The sequence below is a fragment of the Copadichromis virginalis genome, linkage group LG5 (assembly GCF_057382275.1).
Source record: "Copadichromis virginalis isolate Kocher_CV1m ecotype Utaka linkage group LG5, C_Virginalis_male_GT1.1, whole genome shotgun sequence".
NCBI classification, from domain to species: Eukaryota; Metazoa; Chordata; class Actinopteri; order Cichliformes; family Cichlidae; genus Copadichromis; species Copadichromis virginalis.
This window is the reverse complement of record NC_140622.1, coordinates 36,648,144-36,672,529: the sequence shown is the minus strand read 5'-3', so window position 1 is coordinate 36,672,529 and position 24,386 is coordinate 36,648,144. Positions and strand designations below refer to the sequence as shown.

At 41.5% G+C, this 24,386-nt stretch overlaps 1 protein-coding gene across 5 annotated transcripts in view; it reads left to right on the top strand.

The window, feature by feature from the left end:
• cbfa2t2 (CBFA2/RUNX1 partner transcriptional co-repressor 2) overlaps positions 1-24,386 on the top strand; it is a 37,549-nt gene that overhangs the window by 7,752 nt on the left and 5,411 nt on the right. Inside the window, exons 1-7 of one of the 5 annotated variants that reach the window (XM_085457614.1) lie at positions 26-189; positions 18,681-18,839; positions 19,028-19,269; positions 19,362-19,451; positions 21,559-21,743; positions 21,837-22,090; positions 23,693-23,778. In XM_085457614.1, coding sequence (XP_085313740.1) covers positions 18,707-18,839; positions 19,028-19,269; positions 19,362-19,451; positions 21,559-21,743; positions 21,837-22,090; positions 23,693-23,778 — 990 coding nt within the window. In that variant the 5' untranslated portion in view covers positions 26-189; positions 18,681-18,706. Of the gene's footprint in view, positions 1-25; positions 190-8,703; positions 9,112-10,070; positions 10,310-18,680; positions 18,840-19,027; positions 19,270-19,361; positions 19,452-21,558; positions 21,744-21,836; positions 22,091-23,692; positions 23,779-24,386 lie in introns of those variants that run through there. The other 4 variants (XM_085457615.1, XM_085457613.1, XM_085457616.1 and 1 more) reach the window with 4 other exon arrangements.

Sequence of the window (24,386 nt, the reverse complement as noted above, 5' to 3'; positions counted from 1 at the left end):
GAGTCGTCACGTGTTTTTTTTTTTTTTTTTTCTCTCAGCCTCTCTCTCGCACTTTTTTTCCGCTTCACTCTGCACGCGAGCCTTGTGCTTTACGCTGGGCAGAGGGGGGAGGGGCGGTAGTTACACTCAGTAGCACAGGAACAGAGCCAGAGAGAGAGAAAGAGAGGCAGGGACAACAACATTAGAAAGGTATAGTAATCATCCACAACTATTTTCGGTTGCAGATGATAAAGGATTGAGAAAGTTTATTCATGCAGGTCCATATGACAGAGAATGTGCATGTTCTTTTAGGTTTCATATTATAATTTATATTTAATTGTGTTGTGGTTTGCAGTGTTTTGTGTTCTTTTCACTTTAAATTTGTGAAAGGAAAAAGCTGAAAATTTAAATAGTTAAAACTTGAAATGTGAATAGTTGATTTTTGTATTATATGATTTATTTATTACATTTTATGTGGAGTGAATAAATAAAAGTATATTTACGGTGGCCCCTAGAGACAAAGCACATACAAACTTCAAATCACGTACGAACTCTGAAGCATGTACAAACTCCAAAACACGTAAAAACACGTACAAACTCCAAAACACGTAAAAACTCCAAAACACGTAAAAACACGTACAAACTCCAAAACACGTAAAAACTCAGAAGCACGTAAAAACTCAGAAGCATATAAAAACTCAGAAGCACATAAAAACTCAAAACACGTACAAAAGACAACAGAAGTGCTCCAGGATGCTGGGCGCAGTGTTGAGCCTTTGTTATCTTGTGGCTACACAAGCCAGCAAGTACCAACGACCGGATTTGGTGTGTCGTAGTAACAGGTAAATGAACTCTTTTTTAAATTATTTGAATATATATATGAGTGCCTGTGTATAAATACACAAACAATACACACATGCTTTCAATTGTGTAATTTAAGTGATCTAGTAGCTCTGCTTTGGAAGTTCAGTTCATGCTAGAAATGTGTTTTGGAGTTTGTACGTGTTTTGTCTCTAGGGGCCACCGCATATATTTATATATAAACATATATAAATAAAACCACTTGTTTTTATGTTAGTAATTCCTTTTGTGCATAATTTTATATTATTGTTAATAATAAATTAATTAAAGCAACAAAACAACCTGAAGAGCCGGTTCGGAGCCGAAAGAGCCGGCTCTTTTTAGTGAGCCGAACCGAAAGAGCCGGATCTCTAAAAAGAGCCGGAAATCCCATCACTACTGTACGCAAACGCATCTGCAGCTCAGTCTAACTGAGCCATCTGTGTGCATAGCTTTTTTTGCAAGAGAGCCAGAGAGCATGCATGTGCCTTCCTTTCAGTGTGAGTTCAATTTAGTGTTAAATTTGAGCATTTACAGTTAGGAAAGACTTCCTGCTATCACTACCCAAAATTTAAGTCAATAGAATTATAAAACTGTCTCGTAGTAAAGTATTTATTAAGTCATGTTTGACGTTTTAGGTGGTAATGATTAAAGCATGATAAAGAAACACATCACTTACGCCTTCTTTTCTGAGGTTTAAGGGCCATACAATACTGCTGCGCAAATCAGACTACGTAATTTCTGGACAAATTGCAGTCAGACTGTTGCTTGGCCACAGGTGGCCCCAATAAAATGGTCAAGCTTAGATAACTGATTCACAAACAGTCGGGGACACCAACAGAAGGATAGATAAGTTTAGATAGGTTGGAAATGTGTACAGATTAGCCATTTGTCCAATTTTCTGAGAAGGAGACAAGGGACATATGGTAATATTCAAATGAATCAGTTCATCAACTGTCAATAGCTTGCACCTCAGCAGTTGGCTACTATGGGGATGGCATGTGTCTGTGTAACCAGAGAGGTCTGTGTAAAATTTCTCTCAGCTCTGCTGTTCAAGAAAAAGCTTATAAATTCAGAACCACAAGTTGTATCAACATGATTTAAAAAACCATAAGAGTCACAAGAAGTTGCTGTTTTTTGTGTTCCTAGTCTTAAAAATGTGGTAAGGGAAGTAAAATGGAAAAATAAAAAGCAGCTTGTTTATGCTTTTCCCCTAAACTCCTTGACTGAATCATAATGGGAGTCAATTTGGCATTTACATAGCCCTTCTCTTACTCAAATACATCTAAATCAAAGCGTGTACATGCGTTAGCTTGGAGGAATGCATTGTTTGAAAGAAGATAAATTTCCCTATGATCTGGTGTAAAATGATGCTTGTAAAGTGATCATTGTGGGTTTATTAGTAGATTGAAGACACATTTTTCATTAAAAATGAGTCCTTTTTAGCCTTCTAATTCACTTGAACAGGGAAGGATTTGAGGGATTTTGTGGAAATTTTCAGTTATTTGAAACTCAAAACATCAAGAAAGCCAAAAAACATCATCTCACTGCAGGGTGAGTCAGTTTGGTGTGTGAATGACCTTTCTGTGACAAACAAGGAAGAGATCAGCTTAACATAAACTGGCACTCTTTGGTTTGCAACCTTTGCACTTTGCACTTTTCGGGTGGCATCAGTTGTTAATTTTTGGTGAAAAAGTGTCTAATTATCATTCATCAACATTGCTTACAAGACACAGCTTTTAGATTGTGAACTTCCATTTAACTAATAATGGAAGAAAATAATGACTTCAGTGTTTTATTCAGTTTCCATAAAAATTAAGGACATTAAAACAGAAGTAAGAGTTTGTGTTTGGAAGATTCTGGGAATCTTACCATCCTCCAATACTTTCCCACCGTCAATAACCAACACATACGGTAAAAAGGAGCTTTGCACTGTCTGTTTTTTGTTTGCATGACCTATTGTTTATCTGATCCCAAAGACAGAGAGAAAATAGCCCTCACTTTACCCTTGATTACTACCGAGAAGCATCTTATTTGATCTCTATTTTTTGCCTCTATCTGTATTTTTTTCTTTTTTTTATTACAGTAAATGGTCCATCAGATAGCAGTAGACCTTAGATAAATGTGGTGTAGACAATGTAATGGAAAATGCATTCTTTCAAGATCAGACAGGGAAATCTATGGCTGTGTCAAATTAGCCAACATCAGGATTCTGAACAGTGATCAGATGGAGGTATAGAGGGAAAGGAAACCGAGGGGGGCTGGTCCATGCTGGTAAGATGCGTAAAGAGAAGAGGGGCAGCAATGATGAGATTTAGCGGGAAAAATAGCAACAATATGGAAAATTACCCATAATTCTTATCAGCTAGCCTGGCAACTACCTCCTTTCTTTGCTGGCCTGACTAGCCTGATTTACAAAAAGAGACATTTGAGTATGCCCGCACGAACTAACCGAGATCCACAGAGCAAGAGGAACTGTTTTTACATGATTTTAGGATAATGTCTAGTGAATTAGGTTACATGCTTGCTGCCCTTTTCATGTTTCTGACATGAACACAGCAGGAGATGGTCAAATGGCATGTCACTGTGGGAAATAATCTATTTGGTTTAGGTGAAGCTTCTGCCTGGGTAGAGGTTGAAGCAGGCAAGTACAACAGACTGGAGTGCTGAGAGGTTAAAGGAGGTTAATGTAAGATATGACTGTGCCAGACTTTTGCATTTTCATATACACCTCACTGAAGCAGTGTTTAAGAAAGTTCAGGTCTGAGGTACATACGTAAAAATTACAAAATCTATATCTGCTAGGAAACTGATGGTGGAAATATTAAACATTTAGTGGGATTTCAATAAAAAGTTTTCATAATGAATATGGAATTCAGTGTGTGTGGGACCAGAATTATTATTATCTTGTAGTGTTGAATAGGGATGGGTATTGTTTAGGTTTTATCCGATACCAGTACCAAACCGGTACTTTTGAAACAGTGCCGGTGCTTAAACAGTGCTCGAACCGGTGCTTAAAGAATGGAGAACACAAAATTGGTCCAAAAACCTCTCATGTTTAGCTGTTTTTTTTGTAAAAAGATAACAATGTTAGCCTTTTCTGCAGCTATAGGGGATTTATGGCATCACTCTTGGCTGGAAGCAGTGCTTAAACAATGGAAAAAACACAAACTTTGTCCAAAAACCTCTCGTGTTTAGCTGTTTTCCACTTTTTCTTTTGTCATTTTAGCCTTTTTGGCCAGGGTGAAGGGAGTATCTGCCATGACACAAGAAGACAGCCGCATGTAACTACGACGGTGTTTGCTAGTTCACCTTACATGCATTAATGTAATAATGTGGTTAGCCTACTCAACGCAAATTACACACGAACAACATTAAGCTACTCATGCAGAGTAGATGATGCTGCGGCCATCATCATCATTTCTGCTACACTGGCAGGGCTAGGGGCCAGGACTCTCCTCTTCGGGTTTTTGGGGGATGTTGCTAACTCCGGGTCCGATAACAGGCACCACACCCGCAGTAGATGTGCTCGGTGTGAGCTCTTGCAGCAAGCTATCAAATACGGCGCATTTCTCGGCTTTTAAAAAAACGCTATGCGTCGCCAGGTGTTTCATCAGATTCGAGGTGTTACCTCCTTTGCACAGTATCACAGTATCAGCTTAAAGCACTTGTTGCAGGCTGCTGAGTTTGCATCTTTTGCTGTGAAGTACAGCCAGACTTTGAACGCTTCGCCTTGGGCATTTTTAATCTGTAGCTCTGCTCTAAAAGAACGTACGTACCTGGCCCCGCCTACTACGCTTGCAAAGGTAAAATGATTGGCTGGCCTCAACATACAGTTGAAGTTCCTTAAACATTCAGCCACGTTACCCAGTAAATTATTTGCATGCACAATCAACATATGAGTAGCCTCTAGAACCACTAGTATATTTGGATTAATTCAATTTTGTTAATGTGTCGGATTATTATTTTCTTTACGTGAGGCATCATACTGGCAGATTCCATTGTTGTTGTATTTCTGCATTCCTGTTTTTTGTATGAGGACCAGCTATGTGAGTGTAAAAACACGGTATTCTACTTTCTGTACTTGCGCCACTTGTATATGCTGTAGAGCTATAAACGTATCTGTCATCACAATAATGACCCATTAGAAAACAGTTTTCACTAGAAACACATGCATTCAGTGATCCAACCGTGTAAAACTGTGTTAAAAATGATTGGATGGAATTAATTTCGGATTGGTCTCAAGTACTCAGCAGGGTATAATAAAGCAATCCAAATGAAGGGATAGACACATGATACGCTCAACTTTTTTTCTGTTCTTTCCCATCAACATTCAGCGGTCCTGAATGTGTACACACACACACAGGCACACACAGAGGACCTAATGTTCTGTCTTGTTTACCCAATCACCATATTCCCATATATTTCCCCTTTTCATCCATCTTCCACTAATTTTTTTCTGGCCTTTCTAAAAAATGTTGTTTACTTTTTCTAAAAGTAGAAGTTTGGCTCGGGAGCGTGTGAACAGTAACAGATGCTGCACAGTCTCTGGTTCTGTCTCTGTCTCACTCTTTATCTCTCACACATACACACAATGACAAACAGCTGCAAGAGGCTTGAGCAGCTACAGTAAAAAGAACGCATAAAATATATACATGCACCATGATAAGTTTTTATAGAACTAATACAGGCTAACATAGAATATATTGTTTTCCTTATTTGGGACCCTTCTGGAAAGAGTTTTTGTGTAGTGAGTGTAGTGATCTCAAAATCTCAGCAGAGGGTTTGTTGTAAAAAGAAAAGTTGAACCATCACAGTGTGTAACAATGCATTGGACACTGTTATGTAAAACTTTTGAAGAGAGAAATGAAATTTAGGCACAATAAATACATTATAGGTGAACCTTTCAATGGTTGATTCAACAAAATAAAAATAAAGCACGTCTAAAAAGTGAACGTAAAACAGAAATCCAAAAGGAGGTACTTGAGAAGAACTAGACAAAGATGGAGCTGGTTACAGAATATATACATATACACATATGCAGGGATGATTTGTGATTAGGCACTGGAGGTGGAAACAATCAAACACAGGTGAAACTAAGGGGCGGGGCAGACGATAAGGATGGAAAGAAACAATATCAGTCAATCAAAACTTTATTTATAAATTTTGGATAAAACTAAGATCAGGTATAATAGATAGATAGATAGATAGATAGGTAGGTAGGTAGGTAGGTAGGTAGGTAGGTAGGTAGGAAGGACAGGGACATGGTTTCTTTCCAGTTGTCTGTCCAAAAACTGCATAAATGGGATTGTGTGAGAACCACTTTCTAAAATGACACATTATAGTCTTGTTAAGCCTTCCTGTGCCAACAGACCATCCATACATCCATCCATGTAATCAATAGAATGGATGTATTCGCCTGTTTCATCTTCTGCCTACCTTACTTCTCCAAAGAGCTTTTTGGGTAATGTAGCACGCAGCTTTGTATATTTAGTATTTATATGCAAATCATTTATCCTTCAAATGTCCTATTATGCTCATTTTCAGCTCTGTATTTTTATTATACAACAGCTCAAATTAATCATTTTTCTTGCACTGAAACAAATCATTTCGCCTCTATTCTTTTAAGAACACTCTCACCTGAAGATAGCTGTCTTTTATTTGGCGAACCCTAGAAAAAGAATGTTTATAAAGCAAATGGCATACACTGACCAAGCTTTGGCTGTGTGTATTAACCTTAACATAACCTTTTTCTGAAAATATTTATGTTGGTCAAATGTGACGTTGCTTAAATTTGGGCTTTCAATGAGGACTTTCAAGCCAATATTGGTGGAAAAGACTAAAGACCATGCTTGTACATGTAAATCAGTTAGTATCTGATATCTATCACTGGCGTTAGCTCCTCCAGTATGTGCTGCCATCACGTACTGGTAACAGTATAGCTTCATATGCTTGGGCTTCCTAATTTCCCCACCTTTTCACCCCCTCTCTTTCCCTTTCTCACAACCACCTGGTCTTTCCTCTGAGCCTGCTGACTGACCAGATGCACCCTGAATAGAGCAGGCCTTCTACAACAGAGGAGCAGAGAAAGAGGTTATTAAGAGAGAATATTCAGTACAATTTAGGTTTTGACAGCCCACAGCAACATCAACACCCCCAGTGAAGTCTTTTATGACTGTATAGTTTACTATAGGTACATTTCTTTTCTGTGTTTACTTGATCTTAACAGAAACAACTGTGGATGATTGCTGTGTAATAATGTGGCTATATTAAAACTGGCTCTTGTGGCTGGTTTTGACTGCTATGTGTTTGTAGCAATTCTTTGATTCGAAAACTTCACAACAACTTCAATCAAAAAGCCTTAAAAATCTAACATTTGAACCATGTTTCACTGAGAACATTAAAATTTGTCCTTCAGGGTCCTGTTCACTCTTCTGTGGACCAGATAGATTGCAAATTGTTCCATATTTAGAAGTTGTTTGGGGAAAGTTTGGGGATAGTTCTATTAGAGTTCAACACATATTGTCTTTCTTTGTGTATGTGTGAACATCCTTGGCTGGATCGTTATGTTCACCTGTCTGGTTTAAATGCACATTCTCATTATTTTGCCTTGTCAAATTGATCCAAAACCCATAGAGTGGTTTAAAGTGGTCTCGAAAACAGAAGGTAGAGGATGTGTCTTTAGTTACATTAAAAGAGCACATTGATGAGCACCAGTTTTATGCTCATTACACTGACTTCCAGAACATTTTAGAATTCATTTTAAAATCTTAGTACTGATTTTTAAAGCTTTGAATTGTGACGCTCCTCTCTATATTTCTGATCTTTTAGAACCTTACACTCAGCCTGAGATCATCTAATCAAAGGCTGTTGGTAGTCCCCCGAACACGTTTTAAAACCAGAGGTGATAGATCTTTTACAGCGATGGCCCCCAGGTTGTGGAATTCTCTCCCTCCATCTTTACGTTGCCTGGATTGTATTTATTCCTTTAAACATCATCTTAAGACTCATTTATTTAGACTAGCTTTTAACTAGATTTGTGCTGTATGTTTGATTGTGCTGTGTTATGTTTATCAGTTTTATATTATTGTGAAGCACTTTGTGGTTTTCATCCTGTGAAGAGTGCTATATAAATCAATCAAAGTACAGTAAAGTAAACAAAAACAAACAAACTTGATCTTTTATTTAACTGATCATAGTATTTCACGTGAGAAAAAAAAATATTAAAATGAACTGAATCCAGGTCATATTTTCTCTGGGTATGTGTAGACTGCCCAGCCTCAGCTAGGCACAAATATCTTAACCTGCTACTTGTCTCGTGCATAAATCAGGCAGTGATTTAAGTTTAACTCAGTCAAAATGGAGAGCAGAGGACAAGAGAGTAGAAGAGGAAAGAAGAATAACTCATTCATGCTCATCAAGTGCTCCTCAGTCCATTTGCTGGCAAGGCGAGTTGAGCTGGCTGCATTAAGGAACTGAAGAAAAAAAAGAGGGCTACACCGAAAGGGTTGAAAAGGGGAGGGAGGGTTGTTAGTATAAAAACATTTTAAGGGGAGATCCCCACTCTCTTGAGGGGGTGGGAGAGAGTGTGCCCCCCACTTCTACACATACACACATGCATGTACTTTTGTCTTGCTTGGCACAGTCTCTTGTTTAGCCTTTAGGTGCCAAAGCAATTAGTTATGTTAATTGCAAGGTCCATTGCACTGAATGCAGGTTGAATGGGGCCAGTCAGCAGTGGATGATTGGCCAGGATCCACAGGGGAAGGGGAGTGGGGTTCGGGGAGTGGGGGTTGTGACGTTGCTGGAACACTCGACCCATGAAAACAGAGGATGGGACAGTGTGTGGGAAAATAGGGGAGGAGCTAGAGCTGGAAAAGAGAGATTGAGAGGGTGGGAGACAGAGCTTGAGAGAGCAAGCGTGAGAGAGGACGGAAATTCAGTCAGCAAAAGAGAGAGAATTAAGTAAAGCAGCCGTGGCGGAGTCGGTAGCAGAGATAGTAAGAGTGATAGAGAGAGCTTCACATGAGCGAAATAAAAGTAAGTAAGAGTGCGTGTAGTGCAGTGTTCGCTGGTCTGCTCGGTTATCTGTCTCCATCTGGGTGCCATCTGTGTCTTTGGCTCTGGCCTTCACCACACTGGGGCTCACATATGTGGGAATGCAAACACATGCCTGACATATGAAGGTGCGGAGTCACAAGAAGGGACAAAAAGCAAAGGATAAGAAAGCAAAACCCCAATACTGCAGCTGAGTTTCTCAAAGGACTGAGTGGACTCTACACTAGAGTGGAGGTAGGACTGAGCGTGTTCCAATATCAGTTTGTGTTTTTGGAGGATTTTTGTGTTTGTGTGTGAAAAATGCCTTGTTTTCACGAGTGAGTGAGTGTGGCAGATAGTCCACTTTATGTGCCTAGTTTGTGTGTTTCTGTGTGTGTTCCATCCTAAATCCCAGAGCTGCTCTGTGCTGTACAGATGGTGCCTCATCCTTATCTCTTCATCCTTGTTGAGTGAGGTAGAAGCCTCTTTTACCTGTGCACAGAAAATGTCTCCTGCCATATGGGCAAAATATTAATTGCCTTTTAAAAAATACTAATTTGTACTTATGTTTAGAAATATTTTAACATTTAACCAAGACTGTGTGGTTTGACTTTTCTTAGAGAAACTACAATAAACAGAACATTTTTGCTCTTCTGTTTCACATTCACCATTCTCTTTCCTTACCTTATTAGTGAAATGTATGTTTGTCCTATAGTTGCTTGTCTCAGTATGCAGGAAAAAAAAGATAACTACTATGAGAAAAAAGTTGCAGCATTCCCCAAAATTGGTGCAAAGGAGCCAAATGTGTTCTTCCACAAAGTTTAATCTAGCTGGATTGGCTGTGATATCTGGAGCATACTTTTTTTTTTCCTCTGTGGGATTCATGTGTGAACAGCCAAAACGGCAACCTCAACCAGATTTCTTTTTAAAAAACTGAGCAATTAGAGTGACTTTGTGTGTGAAAGGGGCTTATCTCTCTCAGCTGTCATTTCCTCAGATAGTAATCAGTTTTTCCACATGGCAAGCAGAGCAGAAGAAACTAGGTAAAGAAGACGTGTGCATCTGCTGTACAGTATCCCAGACATATGGGAAGAGGAGGGAAACTGCTGTGTCTGTCTTTCACGCTGTGCCTGCATGTTACACTCTGACATCAGTGGAGACGTTGATACTAGTGCAAATGTCACATTGTTGCATTGCTGTATATTTTGTCTGAGTTGGCCTTTTACAGTGCCATGCAGGGGATGTGTTCATGTTTCTTGTGCGCGGGGAGGATCTGACTGGAGACGCAGAAAGAGAAAAGGCAGAGAGACCTGGCCAGTGTCACACCAGACCAGGCCAGTTCATCGGGGAGATAGGAGCGACTAATTGTCGGCTGCACAGACTCAAACCAGAGACCCTTGTCTCGTCTGCTGGACTGTGTCATATTCCTGACAACAGGCACCGTGCTGTATCTGTGAGTTAGTGTATGTGTTTGTGCAGAGGACATTCAAGCTTCTTTTATTCAGAAATTTGATCCCACTTACATTCATTCCTGTTGAGCAGTTATAGTTTTTGTCTTAAATTTATGTGGCTTTGAAGTTTTCGATTGCACACTTCACAAGCGTACAGTATTTTTGAGTCTAAGGAAGTGAACGTGTCTCCATGTGCGTGCCAGGTGTCTTGCAGACATTGTGTCTGCTGAACTACAAGGTTGCTTGCCTTACAGCTTTCTGAAGCTTTTTTTCTTCTGACCTCAAACCCAGCTGAGTTTCTCTGCCAGAAGCAAAGTAATACATAGAGAAACAGACCACCATGACCCTTGCGTACTACAGAGAATACCCCCTGTTTCACCATGCGTATATACACACAGAACAGAGCAGCTGCTTCAAGAGTTTGCTGCAGGAAGTGCTCTATTAGTTCCAGTGGCGAGGTCTGTGATATCTGGCCCCAGGGGTTCAGTGAGACCGTGTGCTTATGAATGAATTTGAATGTTCTTGCTTATATGTTTACGTGTGTGGACACGAAAGGGTCACATCATTTAATCAAGCGAGACTATGCAGTCAATACAAGTAACAACCCGGAGTGTTAGTGGGTATCGAGAGACATTTTAGCATCAGTAGGCACCCCCACTCTGGCCGTCCTTCCTGTTGCAGGCCAGTGATATTGTAACTTGTCTCACCTTGCAAAGTGCGTTATTAAGAGCTCTCCTCCAGTGGTTCACTGACCTGAGAAACCCAGTCGGTGACCCATGACAAAACCTTTATTCACTGGGCTGATGTGGAGAAGAAGTATCAACATATAATTAATACGCTGTAAAATTGCGTAAGTAGTAGTTTTGGGTTGATATATAGTGACTTTGAAAATAGAAGATTAACACTTGTATTTTCAGAGTTGATGAAAGAGGTGGCATGTTACCAATAGTCTGTACGTAGTGCAGAGGACTAAATCACTTGGCTCAACGTGACTAAAATAGGTGCCAGGTCAGGGTATGGCACAGACCTTGTTTTTTGTTCAGCAGCATTACCTTCCTTCTCACATTGCATTAAGTCATTTCAGTGTTAAGCTGAAATGTCCAAGACTTAAGCATGAGGGCACACAGACGGACACCACTTTTCTACCCGCCCTAAAAAAACGGCATTTAACTTGTGCAAATTTTATGGAAAGATTGTGTAATTTTCCAATTCTAAACCCAAAAGTCAAAAAGTGATACTCAAGAGAAAAAGAAGAAGAAATGCATTTGCAGTTTTGTTAGGTGTGTGGGTGGACAAGCAATGGGTGGCGTTGCCTCTCTCCATGAATTGTCTGTCATAGTCATTATTTTCTCCTTTCTCTGGCTTTCCACCCCCCATCTTTGCCTCAGTCTGAAGAAGTGTGGATGTAAATGAGAACATTTCACTAACAAAAACAGTCTTTTGCCTATTGCGATTTGGTTGAGACTTTAAATCACTCTAATCTACATTTTCCTTCCACAGCATTTTCTGTTGCAGCTACAGTACGCTGCGTATTTTCCCAAGATATATAATAAGGAATACATTGTGTTCTTACCCGTATGTTTGCTAAAACCATACAGTACTCATACACAACAATAACACTCATCAAAACACACCTCAGCTCACACGTTTACCCATCCTCCATTACTATCATTGTCTCATTCTCCACATTGTTTTGAGCACAGCCGGCCTCTTTGTTTGACTTATCTGTCTCTCTCAGCGGCTGTTGAGCTCTGGTCTTTTATACAGCTGGGCAAAGCCTGCCCACAGCTCCGTGTTGTTGTTGTTTTTCTTTTATGGTACTCAGCTTTGAGTGATTGGATCGCCAAAATCTGAGTGTGACAGATTAGTCATCTTCATAGTTAAGGTTTAGAAAAAAGTAGATTTTTACTACAGTTGTGCTGCTTTCAAGCATGAACTCCAGAAAATGTTAAGAGAGTCAGGTTGGGACATGGTCCAGAGTTGTCCTTTCTCACATGTCCCACATTCACTAGCTGAGAAATCAGTGCACGGATACAATGTTAGCTTTGTTTTCTTGTGTCTAGAGCTTGTATTTTTGTTTTATGGATTACTGTAACTTACTAGTTCAATGTGTGCTTTATTGTGCACACGTGTGTGAATGTATGTTAATATGGATTTGAGATCTTCATCATGAAACATATACAGCGGGTGAAAAAATGGGGGCTACGCAACTTAATTTTTATACTGTCATGCTTCCATGAACATTGCCACTGATTATATTCCACTTGCTGGTTTTGAGTTTGAAGACTCATCAGTCTCTTGATGATTGATGGGCAGGCTAACCAATTAGTTACAGAGAGGTGAGAAGGGTTGTAACCAGATAGGCAGATAATCCACTGGGCTCAGAGAAGGCTGGTGTGTGTGTGTGTGTGTGTGTGTGTGTGTGTGATTGACAGATATGAACTGTCCTTGTAGTGCCATTGTTGTTATTTGTGTGGCCATGTTTATATGCGCCCTGGGCAGGCAACACCTGGTGAACAGGGCTAATACGCACACACAACGCACGGACAGGATGACACAAATACACTTAGAGCTCTATACTTTGGCCCAGATGTGTGTCACATTCATTTAACCTATTGATTATGGAACAAAGCTCGGTGTGAGTCTTTCCCAGATATATTAGTATTACCCTTCATGCAAGAATCTTAAAGCAAAAATAACAATATTTGCATTCATTAGTGTCTTCAGTGTCTGAAATACCTGGGCATTAAATATTTGGGCTTTCTAAAAGAACTTAACAGCAGTATAGGTTGAAGTAAATTATATTGCTCTGTAAAAGGTGTTTGCACCACATTAAGTCAAAGGAGCTTGGAAAGAAAAGCGTCTGGACTTCTTTAAGTTGCTTGAAGACGTTTCACCTCTCATCCGAGAAGCTTCTTCAGTTCTAAGGTCAAATGGTGGAGAGTCCCAGATTTACCAGAACCTTCACAGTCATATGCACCACATTAAGTTTCTGCCTTTCTGATCCACTGCTATGTTTTTAAAAAAAATCTAACAGCAATCAGTGACTGCAATGTGGTGTGTGGTGTTTTCAAGTGTTTTTAAGGTCAGCAACTTCAGATCCCATCCAGTCAGTCTTCTCCCTGCGGTCTGACCTCATACACATGGACACTGTGCATATTGTTATCCAGCCTCTGCCAAACCGCCTCTGCTTCCAGCATCACGTCACTGTACCTCTTTTTACTGCTCATTCTTAGTTTTTATAGACAACTTCTGTCTGCCTTGCTGTCCCCTCTTTTTCGTTTTCCTTTTCAGTTTGCCACTAAGTATATTTCCATCCCAGAGTTCCTTTTTTCACTATGTGGCACGCTGGATTACGGTGGTGTTTTTGCAATTATCTCTCTGAGTGATGAGGATATGCGAGGGCTTCTCTCACCATCAGCCTGTCATAGGGACATGTGATAAATTCACTTCGGAGACATGTCTGTGCTTCTTCATATGTGAGAATGAGAGTACTTTTTTGTCCAAAGTCATACCTCTTCCTTCTCCTTACGTCTACAGCTTTCTTTGCTTTTTCCCTGTACTGTCAACCTTGCCACCTTCCTATCGTTCCCCTTCCTAGCAGAGTTGGAAGCAGAGTGTTGACATTGGGTTTTATCCAAATATGTAGTCTACGAGGCTGGAAGGTGGTAATGAAAGCCAAGAAAAACAGCCTGGCTCTGAGTCTAACAACCAGGCTTGTCCTTCTGATGAAACCAAAGGAAAACAGTATTTTCTGTCCTTGTTATTCCTTTCCTCCCATCCTACACCTCTTTCCTTGCTCTGCTTGCATCCTGTCCTTTTCTATCTCTGGTGCTTCTGATTCGCAGACTAATTCATTGTCTCCCTCTGTGCTTTATAAAACTCTGTGTGAAAATGTGACAAATATTACATTTTTAATGTGGGAGCCATTTTGTCAGATGCTAACTGTGATAAAGTCACGTTACTGTTATCGTAAAGGGCTATCCAGGCTTTGTTCTATAGTGGGAGTAAATTCAAATTTAAAAAGTCTTCTTTTTTTATAGATGTAAATTTTAATAGTCTAAAAAAATACATTTGTAACATGTGGGTCTGCGATTTGTTACATGGAAGCAAGGCATCTGTGTTGCTGCAACAGTTGAGGAGGTGTCAGTCCCAAGAGGGTAATAATGTAAATGAAGTTGATTAAAGCAGAGATGATGTCACCTGAGTTTCTTCATCTCTCAAACTGGATATTATAAAATACAAAGTCACGTAACTCGTTGTTTGGCAACAGTATGGCACTGAGAGGGACATGGACTATTATCTATTTTAAAAGTGGATGTGGCTGTGTGCGGGTGTGTATGTTGCTTCATGTATCCTTGTGCTGTGTGTGTGTGTGTGTGTGTGTGTGCTTGTGTTTGTGTGGGTGGAGGTCAGAACGGAGTGCAGGATAGAGGAACAGATGTGCGCTGTATTGTGGCTGTGTGCGCGGATGGACGGGGACCAGGTGCAGCCTTTGTCTCTCTAGCATTTAAGTCCACTCGCTCGCATTCAGCTGCCTCGTGCCTCCCCTCCCCTCTGTGCACCCTCCTCCTTCCTCCTCTCCTTGGAGGGAAGGCAGAGATGTGTGTGTGTGTTTGTGTGTGTGGGCCGGGCTGCCTTGGCTTAAAGGAAGGGTTTGCAGCAGTCCCTTCTGCCCCCCCTTCTCTCACAGGTGACTGTTGGAGGTCCCAGCTGGCCAGCTCTTGGCCGATTAGATCCATATGGTACAGGAGGAGGAGGAGGAGGAGGAGAGGGAACCTGGTTAATTTTGAAATCAATTGCTTTCCTTTTTTCTTTTTTTTTCAAAGTGTTTCACTGGTTGAATACTAAGCCTCTGTCAGTTGTTTAAAGTATGTGTTATCCTTTCACTTCAGGACTTCGTAGACTAGAATTAGGATTGCAGAAATACGGCAGCATTTTGGAAGATATACTTGTGCGCTGTTTAATTAAGAGTTACAAATGTCATTTCGTGTAGTATTTTTTTTTTTAGCCATGCTTGGGACAAAATGTAGAAAAGGTTAAAGGAAGCTAAGCACTGAAGTTAGAGGAAAATAGGGTTGTAGTTACTCCGGTTCTCTTGCATCTGTTAGATGTCACTGTCACCACAAAGGTTCTCACTTTGATGAGACTTATAAGTTGCTATATTTAAACTTTTTTTAGTCAGATGAGATGTGAGGCACTGTCGTGCAAAACTAGGGTAATAAGCTTGACTTTTTTTCTCATAGATAGTACGCACAGCTGGGCTAAACCTCCAAAAAACATCCTGTTGATGTCTTCTTGTCTGACTCATGATAAGAAAACTAAATATTTGACAGCATTTCTTGAAAAAAAGAATTCATAATGTTATTTTCATGTGCGTGTGTTTGCGTTAACATGTGTGTGTCTTGACCCCTACATACTTGTATCATTGCACATGCCACAAATTTTCTTTGTGCTCACTGATAAATTAGTTCGGTCCGTGTTACATCTTCTCTCACCTCATCTACGGTGACAAGACAGAGAGCAGTGTGGTTCGAGTACACACACCACCGCACAGCGGCACACACACACACATGCTTCACAGCTGCCAGCCTCTCACAGGGAGTTTAGACTTCAGAGTTAAAACATGAGCTTAATAAACCCTTACACTGAACCCATTTATTTATACACCACATCAAGTGTGATTTATTTCTGTGGACTCGTTATAGCTTATCCATCCCGTCTTTATGTAAGGAGGTCGATAAATGTTCTTGAAAGTGTATTTGTCTTTTCATTTGCAATTTCATTAGTTAATGGATTGCTTTTACAGCGGTGGCTCAACAGGAATAGTCACATTATGTTTCTCTATCCCTTTCCTCTCTTTCTGAGCCTCGTTCTGAATCATCACTTGCAGAGGCAGCAATTAAAGTCAGCTGAATGTTTTAATGCAGATGAGCGTCACCTGAAGCTGAACAAACAAGGAACACCTGGCTAGCAACAGCCATCACTGCAGATGCATTTTATTTTCCATCCCTGTGATAACAACTGTTGTAGAAAGCAAACACTTAAGGTCAGGAAACTTTCAAGATTGTAAAATTATGGATTATCTTATTTGTGCATGAAGACGTGAGACAGAAAAACAGCAGCACAATATGGTGTGAGTTTAACATGTAATCCTTTTTGGTTATATCCACCAGAAATAAGTTGATGGAGTACCCAGTTTTATATTTTAGTAAGCACTGGTAACAGTGCTATCTGCTTTTTTCAAAAGTATTGCCTATTCATTGTGGCATTTCTGTGTAATCCTGTTGATGTGTGGTGAGGAGCTTTGTGTACCTTACCTTTGTTGCATTAAAGCAAGGATGACAGGTGGCATTTAGACCAGACAAACACCCCACATCCTCCTCTAAGCCAATATTCACCTGAGTTAACATTAGGCCACTTTGTGCACTCTGTGCATATGCGTTTTGTGGCTGCTGTGACAGCTGCCTCCTGAGACAGCCCTGTGACTATACCATGGACTCAGGTGCTCGCAAGCCAGATGAAGTCATCTAGCTATGTGTGCTGTCTAATTGACAAGCAGAGGCAATTCTCTAAGGGTTGTCAGGAGTACACGCGCACACACCTGATGTCTCCTGCTTTGGCTGTTACCTCTGGCATGGCTAACAGCAGACTGTGCCACATCTTAAGATTGCATGAACCCTGCTGCAGCTTTGTTTCTGTTGCATGCTCAAAGGTCATGCAGTAAGGAATATAAATACAATATGTTGCTTTGTTTACATTCTGCAGAATTATGCATGCCTGCCAGTTAAAGTCAAACACAAAATGGTGCTTACAAGTATGGCAGTCAGTTTGGATCCAAACTACTGTTCACAACCAGTGGTTAATGGTTCATAATGTGTCAAAGAACTTGGGAATACACTTCAAGCTGAATTCTCCAATCCTGGCTTTTGTGTGCGTATGAAGTTGTTTACTTGGTAAGAGTGTTGACACTGAGGCCATATGCCCCGTTGATTCTGTTATTGAGATGTCAGTCTAATTTCCTGGCCATACGGATGGAGTGTGCGGAGCTTTGGAGCCGGTGTGTGTGTGTGCTGCAGGCTGCTTCCTACAGTGCACTGGCAGACCGCGTGTGTGGTGGGTACGGCAGTCCAAATGTCTGCATAGATCCCTCCTTCCTGCCCCCTATGTTCGTGAACAGGTGGAGTGATGGCAGGCAGGCCACGGGGGCTGAGAAAGAATGAAATGGTACGAGGGAGAGAGTTTTAAGAGAACTGCAAAACAGAAGGAAGAACACTCAAAGCTGTATAATGAGTTGCAGACATGACAGATGAGTTGCACAGGGCAGATTGAGAAAGTGCGAGCATAGGATGCAAAAGAGATTTGTTGCCAAAACTTGAGGAAATTTGCACTTTTGCATTCAGATCCATTTGTTTTTGTAATAATTCTGCATGTTTTCACATTTTTTGCACTCACAACAGTACCTTTTATTCATTCCGTGGGCTTCTTTTCAGTTTTCTTTGAGTTACCTACTGACAGCTTAAACCTTTTGACTTAAGCCTTTATAAACTCGGACCTCGTGGCTGAAGGCCATCCAGAGTTCATAGCTGTGAAAAAGAAATAAAGGGTGCTATTGAGTCCAAAGCCCTAAAACCATGAACCCACATTTAGAAGCTGCTTTCTGCTAACCTATGACCTGTGAGACCATGCTTGTCTATTAATTGTCAATTCTTGAAGCTGTTAGAAAAGTCTGATCCACTCTAAATGGAGACGGGATCCGGCCCTCATGGTTCTCGAAAAGACAAAGACAGCTTCTGATCCACATCTCCCCACCACTACACCCCCCATTACACTTTCTCCATAGCCCTTATCTGGTGGTCTCATTCAACGTCAATAGCATATTGAGAAGTTGCATTTAACATTCAAAAGCTTTGTCGATCTTGTTAGTAAAGCGTGAAATAGCCCGTCCCTTTTTCTCTGTCTCTCCTATTTCTTGGGGAGCTCAATGAGGAGGCATTCTACTCCCACACAATGGCCTTCTTCAGAATTTCTTCTGTTATTGATCTGAATGGGTGAGAGTGAGGGGCTAAACTTCAGACATCTGGCTCTTTGATGGGGGCAGGGTGGTTGGTGCCCTGGCAGTGTGTGTTGTATCATGCAAAGTGAGTTGAGGAGAGGGGGCTGGGCATTGTTGTTGTCTTTTGTAACAATAGGCATGACGCTTTTGAATTGATTTAAACAACTGAGCTAATGGGGGGTAAAGTTAAAGTAGTGCTTCTTTTTTTAATTTTTGTGGATGTCATAGCAAGTTACAGTTATTTAACTTTGGTTCACTCATATAGACCTGCTGGTTTCTGATGCCCTCACCTCACCTACCTTCTTTCCTCTTTGCAGACAGTAGAGAGAAGAAGAGCCCTGCCATGCCCGGTTCTCCTGTGGATGCTAAGACTCATTCCAGATCAGCCCCCAGCAGCAGCGCCAGCTCCACTATGCCACCCCTACCTTCTGTCAACCCCAGTGGCCCACGACCGGCCTCTTTTTCCACCACAGCATGTAAGAGTAATAATTAAATCTATACTTAAAGAATTTCTCTCATTCTTCCAGCTTGTCTTTTTGTTTCCTCTTCAGTCTTTGTTCCTTTTCACAAACCAAAGTTGTAGACAAGCTGGAGTTGTAACCACACTCAGCAGGGTTTATTTTGATTTCTCTTCTCTTCATGTTGGTTTTCCGTCCTTCCCCAGTGACCAATGGGAATCATCATTCCCCACCAACACTGAATGCAGTGCCATCTCCACCACAGCGTTACAGCAATGGACCGTCCTCTTCCTCTTCCTCATCGCTGGCTAACCAGCAGCTGCCAGCCACCTGTGGGGCACGCCAGCTGAGCAAGCTGAAACGTTTCTTGACCACACTGCAGCAGTTTGGCAACGACATTTCTCCTGAGATTGGAGACAGCGTCCGAAGCCTAGTTCTGGCCCTTGTGGTAAATTCTATGATGGCATACTGAAGAGAAAAACAAGTCAACATTTTATAGAAATGCATTTAAATTAAACCTTCCCTTTTCCTATCTTTTAGAATTCAACAGTTACCATTGAGGAGTTTCACTCACGGCTTCAGGAGGCTACCAACTTCCCCTTACGACCCTTTGTTATTCCTTTTCTCAAGGTAAACATGCCTCCACCCCCTCCTTTTCCCATCTTTCTGTATTTGCTTTGTGCAGTTCTGCATGGAATTACTTCCCTTTTCTTTTCACAGCACTAGTGTTCTTCCTCCGTTGAGTTAAATGGTTTTACTCCTTGTGGTGTAAAGTTGCCCATCAGATAGTTGCCTAAGTGTAGTTTTGTTAATTGAATTGGCCATTTCAGGTTCAAAGTAACCGTCAAGATTTACGTGTTGACTTGACAAGCAACAGATGACTGTGTGTTAACAGCCTCTTGAGCCCCTCTGTAACCAGGGAAGTCTGCAAGTGTATACTTTTAGTAGCTCCTTGCAGTAAAGCATCCCATAAATCTTGTATAACTGGACTTCAAGCTATAAAAAGCGGCTTTTTTTTACACTTACTTCTTGGTTATCTCTGGAGCCCTTCCGTCTGTCTAAATCCTTGATTATAGTCTCTTGTGGACAGCTATTCATTCCTTTTATACTTCTTTGAAGTCCGCTGCCTGGGGAGCATACATATTTCGTGCATTGTGATGTAAATTTTACACGGACGAGTCCGCACAGTCACGAAAAACAGGCAGGCATTTGGACATCTGCATGCACCATCGCACTCAATAGGTGATGATAAAAATGTACATTTCTCAGACGTTTGCGGACACTATCTTACTTGCGAATGGGGAAAAAGTTAAACAAGACTTTTGGTGGCTGAGACAAGAATGCTCTGTTTTTGTTGTTCTACTGATTTATTGCAATGATGTGGCGTTCTCACTATTTAATAGCAACTGCTGGAGTCTCTCTTAAGAGAGCAGTTGGGACAAGATCTATAGAAAAGACAGAGAAGTGGATGAGAAGGAGAGAGGGAAAAGTGGGAACTCGGAAGTGTGAAACATGCCTATAAAGTGTTCCCTTCCTTTTTTATGGTCTCCACTGCGCCATATGGAGCCGTTGTCCCGTTAAAAGAGCATTCAGCTGCCAAGGCGCCGCCAATCTAGCATCCGCCCTGCTGAAGCCCAGAGAACCCGATGCTCAACTGACACATAGCACATGTGTCCGCTAGCTGGGGCCCCAGGGAAAGAAGGGATGCAGAGGAGCATGGGAAACAGGAAAAAAAGGAGAGCCCAGGGATATTATAGAGAGGTGATCGTAAAGCAGAAGTGTCTGCGTCTATAGGGGAACTACAAGCGATACTGTAAGGATCAGCTCACTGAGGCATAGAGGAATGTTTGTTTCAATGGACAAAAAGAGGTCTTTGCAGAGTAGTAAAGTGATGTTTAACTAATACTATATGTAGTTTCAAATACTAAATAACAATAAGAGGTCAGTCACAAAATGAAAACGGCTGGTTATTTAGTTGGTTGCTCAAGAAGAGAGAGAGGAGGGAGCAAGGAAGTGGTGTAATTGCAAACACACTGAAGTCTGTTCCTAATTAGGGAAACGCAGGGAACAAAAGAGAGATGGAAAGATTGGATGGAGACAGTCCCAGATAAATACAAAAAAAAACTGAGGGGATGAGGAATTAGGGAGAAGTCTGTGTATCATTTGTTTTGAAATGTTTCTAAATTTCTAAGCCTCTGTATCATCACGCATACCTTTGCTGTGACCAACACATTATGCTCTGCACACATGCTGCTTGCAAGAGGTTCATAACCAACAGCAGTTGCAGCTTAGAAAACTCTGATTTTCATTTGAATTAGGAAAGCCGCAGCCTCCTTGGAGGCAGCTGGAGAACAGCACCCAGACACAGATCTAGCCTTACAGCCAGACCCCAAGGAGTCACTGCCCCCCTTAAAACCAATTTTCTTCCAGCCAGGCGTCTTCCCCAGGAGGCAGATCTGCACTGTATCTGTTGGCTCTGTTGCAGCATGAACGTAGTCTGTCTAGGATAGTTCTGGTGTGTTTGGTCCAGATCTCCCCTCCTGTTTGTCACTATCAGGTTTTCTGGTGTTTCTCTCTTTCTGTCTGCGTTCGTCTTTGAATGAGTAAAATCAATGCTCATTGATATAGGAGCGAGTAGTGGCCAAAGTCTACTTATACATGGGTTCAATGTGCTCTATGAAAATAACTACCTGCAAATCATAATCAAACTTAACAAGTATAATTTCTTTCTTGTCAGGCAAACCTCCCTTTGCTGCAGAGGGAGTTGCTCCACTGTGCACGGGCAGCCAAGCAGACCCCAGCTCAGTACTTGTCCCAGCATGAGCACCTCCTGCTAAGCACCACTCTGGCATCTTCTCCAGACTCCTCTGAGCTCCTGATGGAGCCTCCAGAGCCTGGAACCAAGAGACACAGCCCAAGCAGGTTAGATAAATGCATAAAAAAGAGCTATAATACATAGAGTATATAGGTAAACAGTGAGAGAGCTACATTAAATCACTCCTGTCTTCCCCTCAGGGCTAAAGAGAACGGTTTCCGTGAACGCCCACCTGTAGCTATGGAGCCTGCCGCAAAGCGGATTTGCACCATCAGCCCAGCTCCCCGACACAGCCCTGCTCACCCATTGCCACTGACCGCCCAGCTTCACCCGACCCCTCCACCCTTGCAGCATTACGCCCTGGATGACATCGCAGCACCTCACATCCTGCACCGTGAGCACAGCCAACGTGTTTTGGAGATCCGCGAACTCAAAGACAGGCCACGACTTCCTGGTATGTGATGCAAACTCAGTGTAAGGATATTCCTGATGAACTTCATTTCTGAAGTTGTTTCCAGTCTACATTGTGGGTGATAAGGTGATGCATATTCAGTCTCAGTTGTAGCCTTTTTGGCAGCAGTGAATAAGTGTTGTAGGCATCCTTGTGAACCAAATATACAAGTGTGTGGTGTCAAACTTGTTTGCACATTTCTGTAGAACATCCGTACAACAGAACTTTATTGGCTCTTTACAGTAGTTTGAATGCAAGTAGCTGCTAACCATATTTAGAAATGAACATACTTGCATGAAGACAGATGCACACAAATATCATATTCTATATGTGATAATGGGTGGTCTGTGTGTTTGTGTAGGCAAGACCCATATATCTCAGGAGTCCACGTATGTATATAAACAGAGCCATACTGTCCAGGCAGGGAGAGCTGGATGTACTCTGGTGTATATCTAGCCTTCATTTGGGGCTTGTCAGCACTCAGTGGAAACATCGGTAGCACACATACACACATACAGACACACACCTTGATATGTTCCTGGTAGAGGTGCTGTGTTTATGAGTCCTTAGTCCCCTGTCTGACAGCCTCCCGACCGCCTGCCGCCACTTAACTCATAGGCACACACACTCACGCATAAACACATCAGTCCACACACTGGTGGCTTTGAACTGATGGACACTGATGAGAACCAGAAGTAGCGAAGATGTTGAGAAGGCAGTGTGCATGAGGGTATCATTGCTCTCCTAAACAACCCTTGTGTGCTGGGTCTTGTTGGCTCTTTCTTACCAAATTTTTAAGAGATTGTGGTTTGCATCTTTGTAGACAGCGTGGGTCTACTTGCATGAACATGTGGATGTTTTTTAGCCTCTGTGTGAGTACAAACTTGTGTGCAAACGCTGATTACTGTTAAATGTATTTGGATATTGCTGATGTCACAGTGTAATGACTGGATTTGAATCAGATTAGCTTTGTTTTTGTGTGTGTGTGCGTGTAGCCGTAATAGTCTACAATGAGTGTCAGAACGGCTGGTTGTGTTTAGAAGTGGAGCCACTCCACTCAGCCTGAGTGTCTCCCTACTGGAATGCTGTGAGCTCCAGGAGGGGAGGTGCTAAGGGAGACGTTTTGGGTGTATGTGAGTGTGTGGTTGACAGCTGACTTCCAGATGTGTGCAAGCTCTGGAGCTCTGGGCGCTGGGAGTCTGTTTTATATCACAGGGGTCTCTTTTTCACTTTCGCTCAATCTTTGTTTCTCACTGTCCCTTTATCTTCTTGCCTCTGCATGTTCACTTGCCCTCAATCAAGACATGAACAAAAATAAAATAAATAAAACTCCTTTTGTCATCCTTAATTGTCGTGTGTTCGAGTTTTAGCTAATTGCCTCGATTTAGTACTTTTAAATTTGTTTAGTTTCTCATGGTGGGAAATGATAAAATTGTCTTTAAGTTTAATGTAAATATGTTTTTTGTAATTTTAACAGAAGCACTTATTTACCATATATAGACATGCGTAGGTGTTTTTGACTCACTGTCACTTGTGGCTTCTCTTGCATTAAGAAGAATGTTAATCATGATGGCCTGTGGTTTGTCTTGTGTGTGATTCAATCAGGCACTAATGGGGGCTACCGTGAGGAGCCAGTGGACCACAGACTGACAGACAGAGAGTGGGCTGATGAATGGAGGCATCTGGACCATGTAAGTCTGCGGACAGGCACCACTGGTGCTGTTGACTTTTGATACAGAAAGAATGTGATTTGTTTTACTGGGGTTTACCACTAAAGCAATCTATCACAGCTTAAAAGCACACATAATCGGCAGGCCAGAACTTTCTGATAAGACATCATTGGTTTATAAGCTGCAATTAATTTATTTGGTATGGGTTCAAACATGTTATTGGGGGTTCATTATTAAACTTATTATTATTATTATTATTAGCTGTTAAGGGGAACTTTTCATGATGTAGGAAATGCTCCCTCAGCAAGACACTTTTCTGTCATGAATCGCTGTGCGGCAGGCGGGAGTTGGACCCAAAATGCAGGACTCACAGACTCGAGGGAATGAACTCAAAACACAGCTTTATTTGCCGGTAGAACAAACATACAAACTAAACTAAACTGGGAAGCCACAAACTAAGAACTTACAGCGAGACACAGGGAGATCCACACACAGCATGAGGGACGACGTCACGCCGAACAGAGGGAGACGCAGACAGAAATACACAGAGGGTAAACGAGGAAAGTGGGAACACACGGGGAACACAGGTGACACTGATAATCATAACGAGACAGGGCGGGGTGAACTGA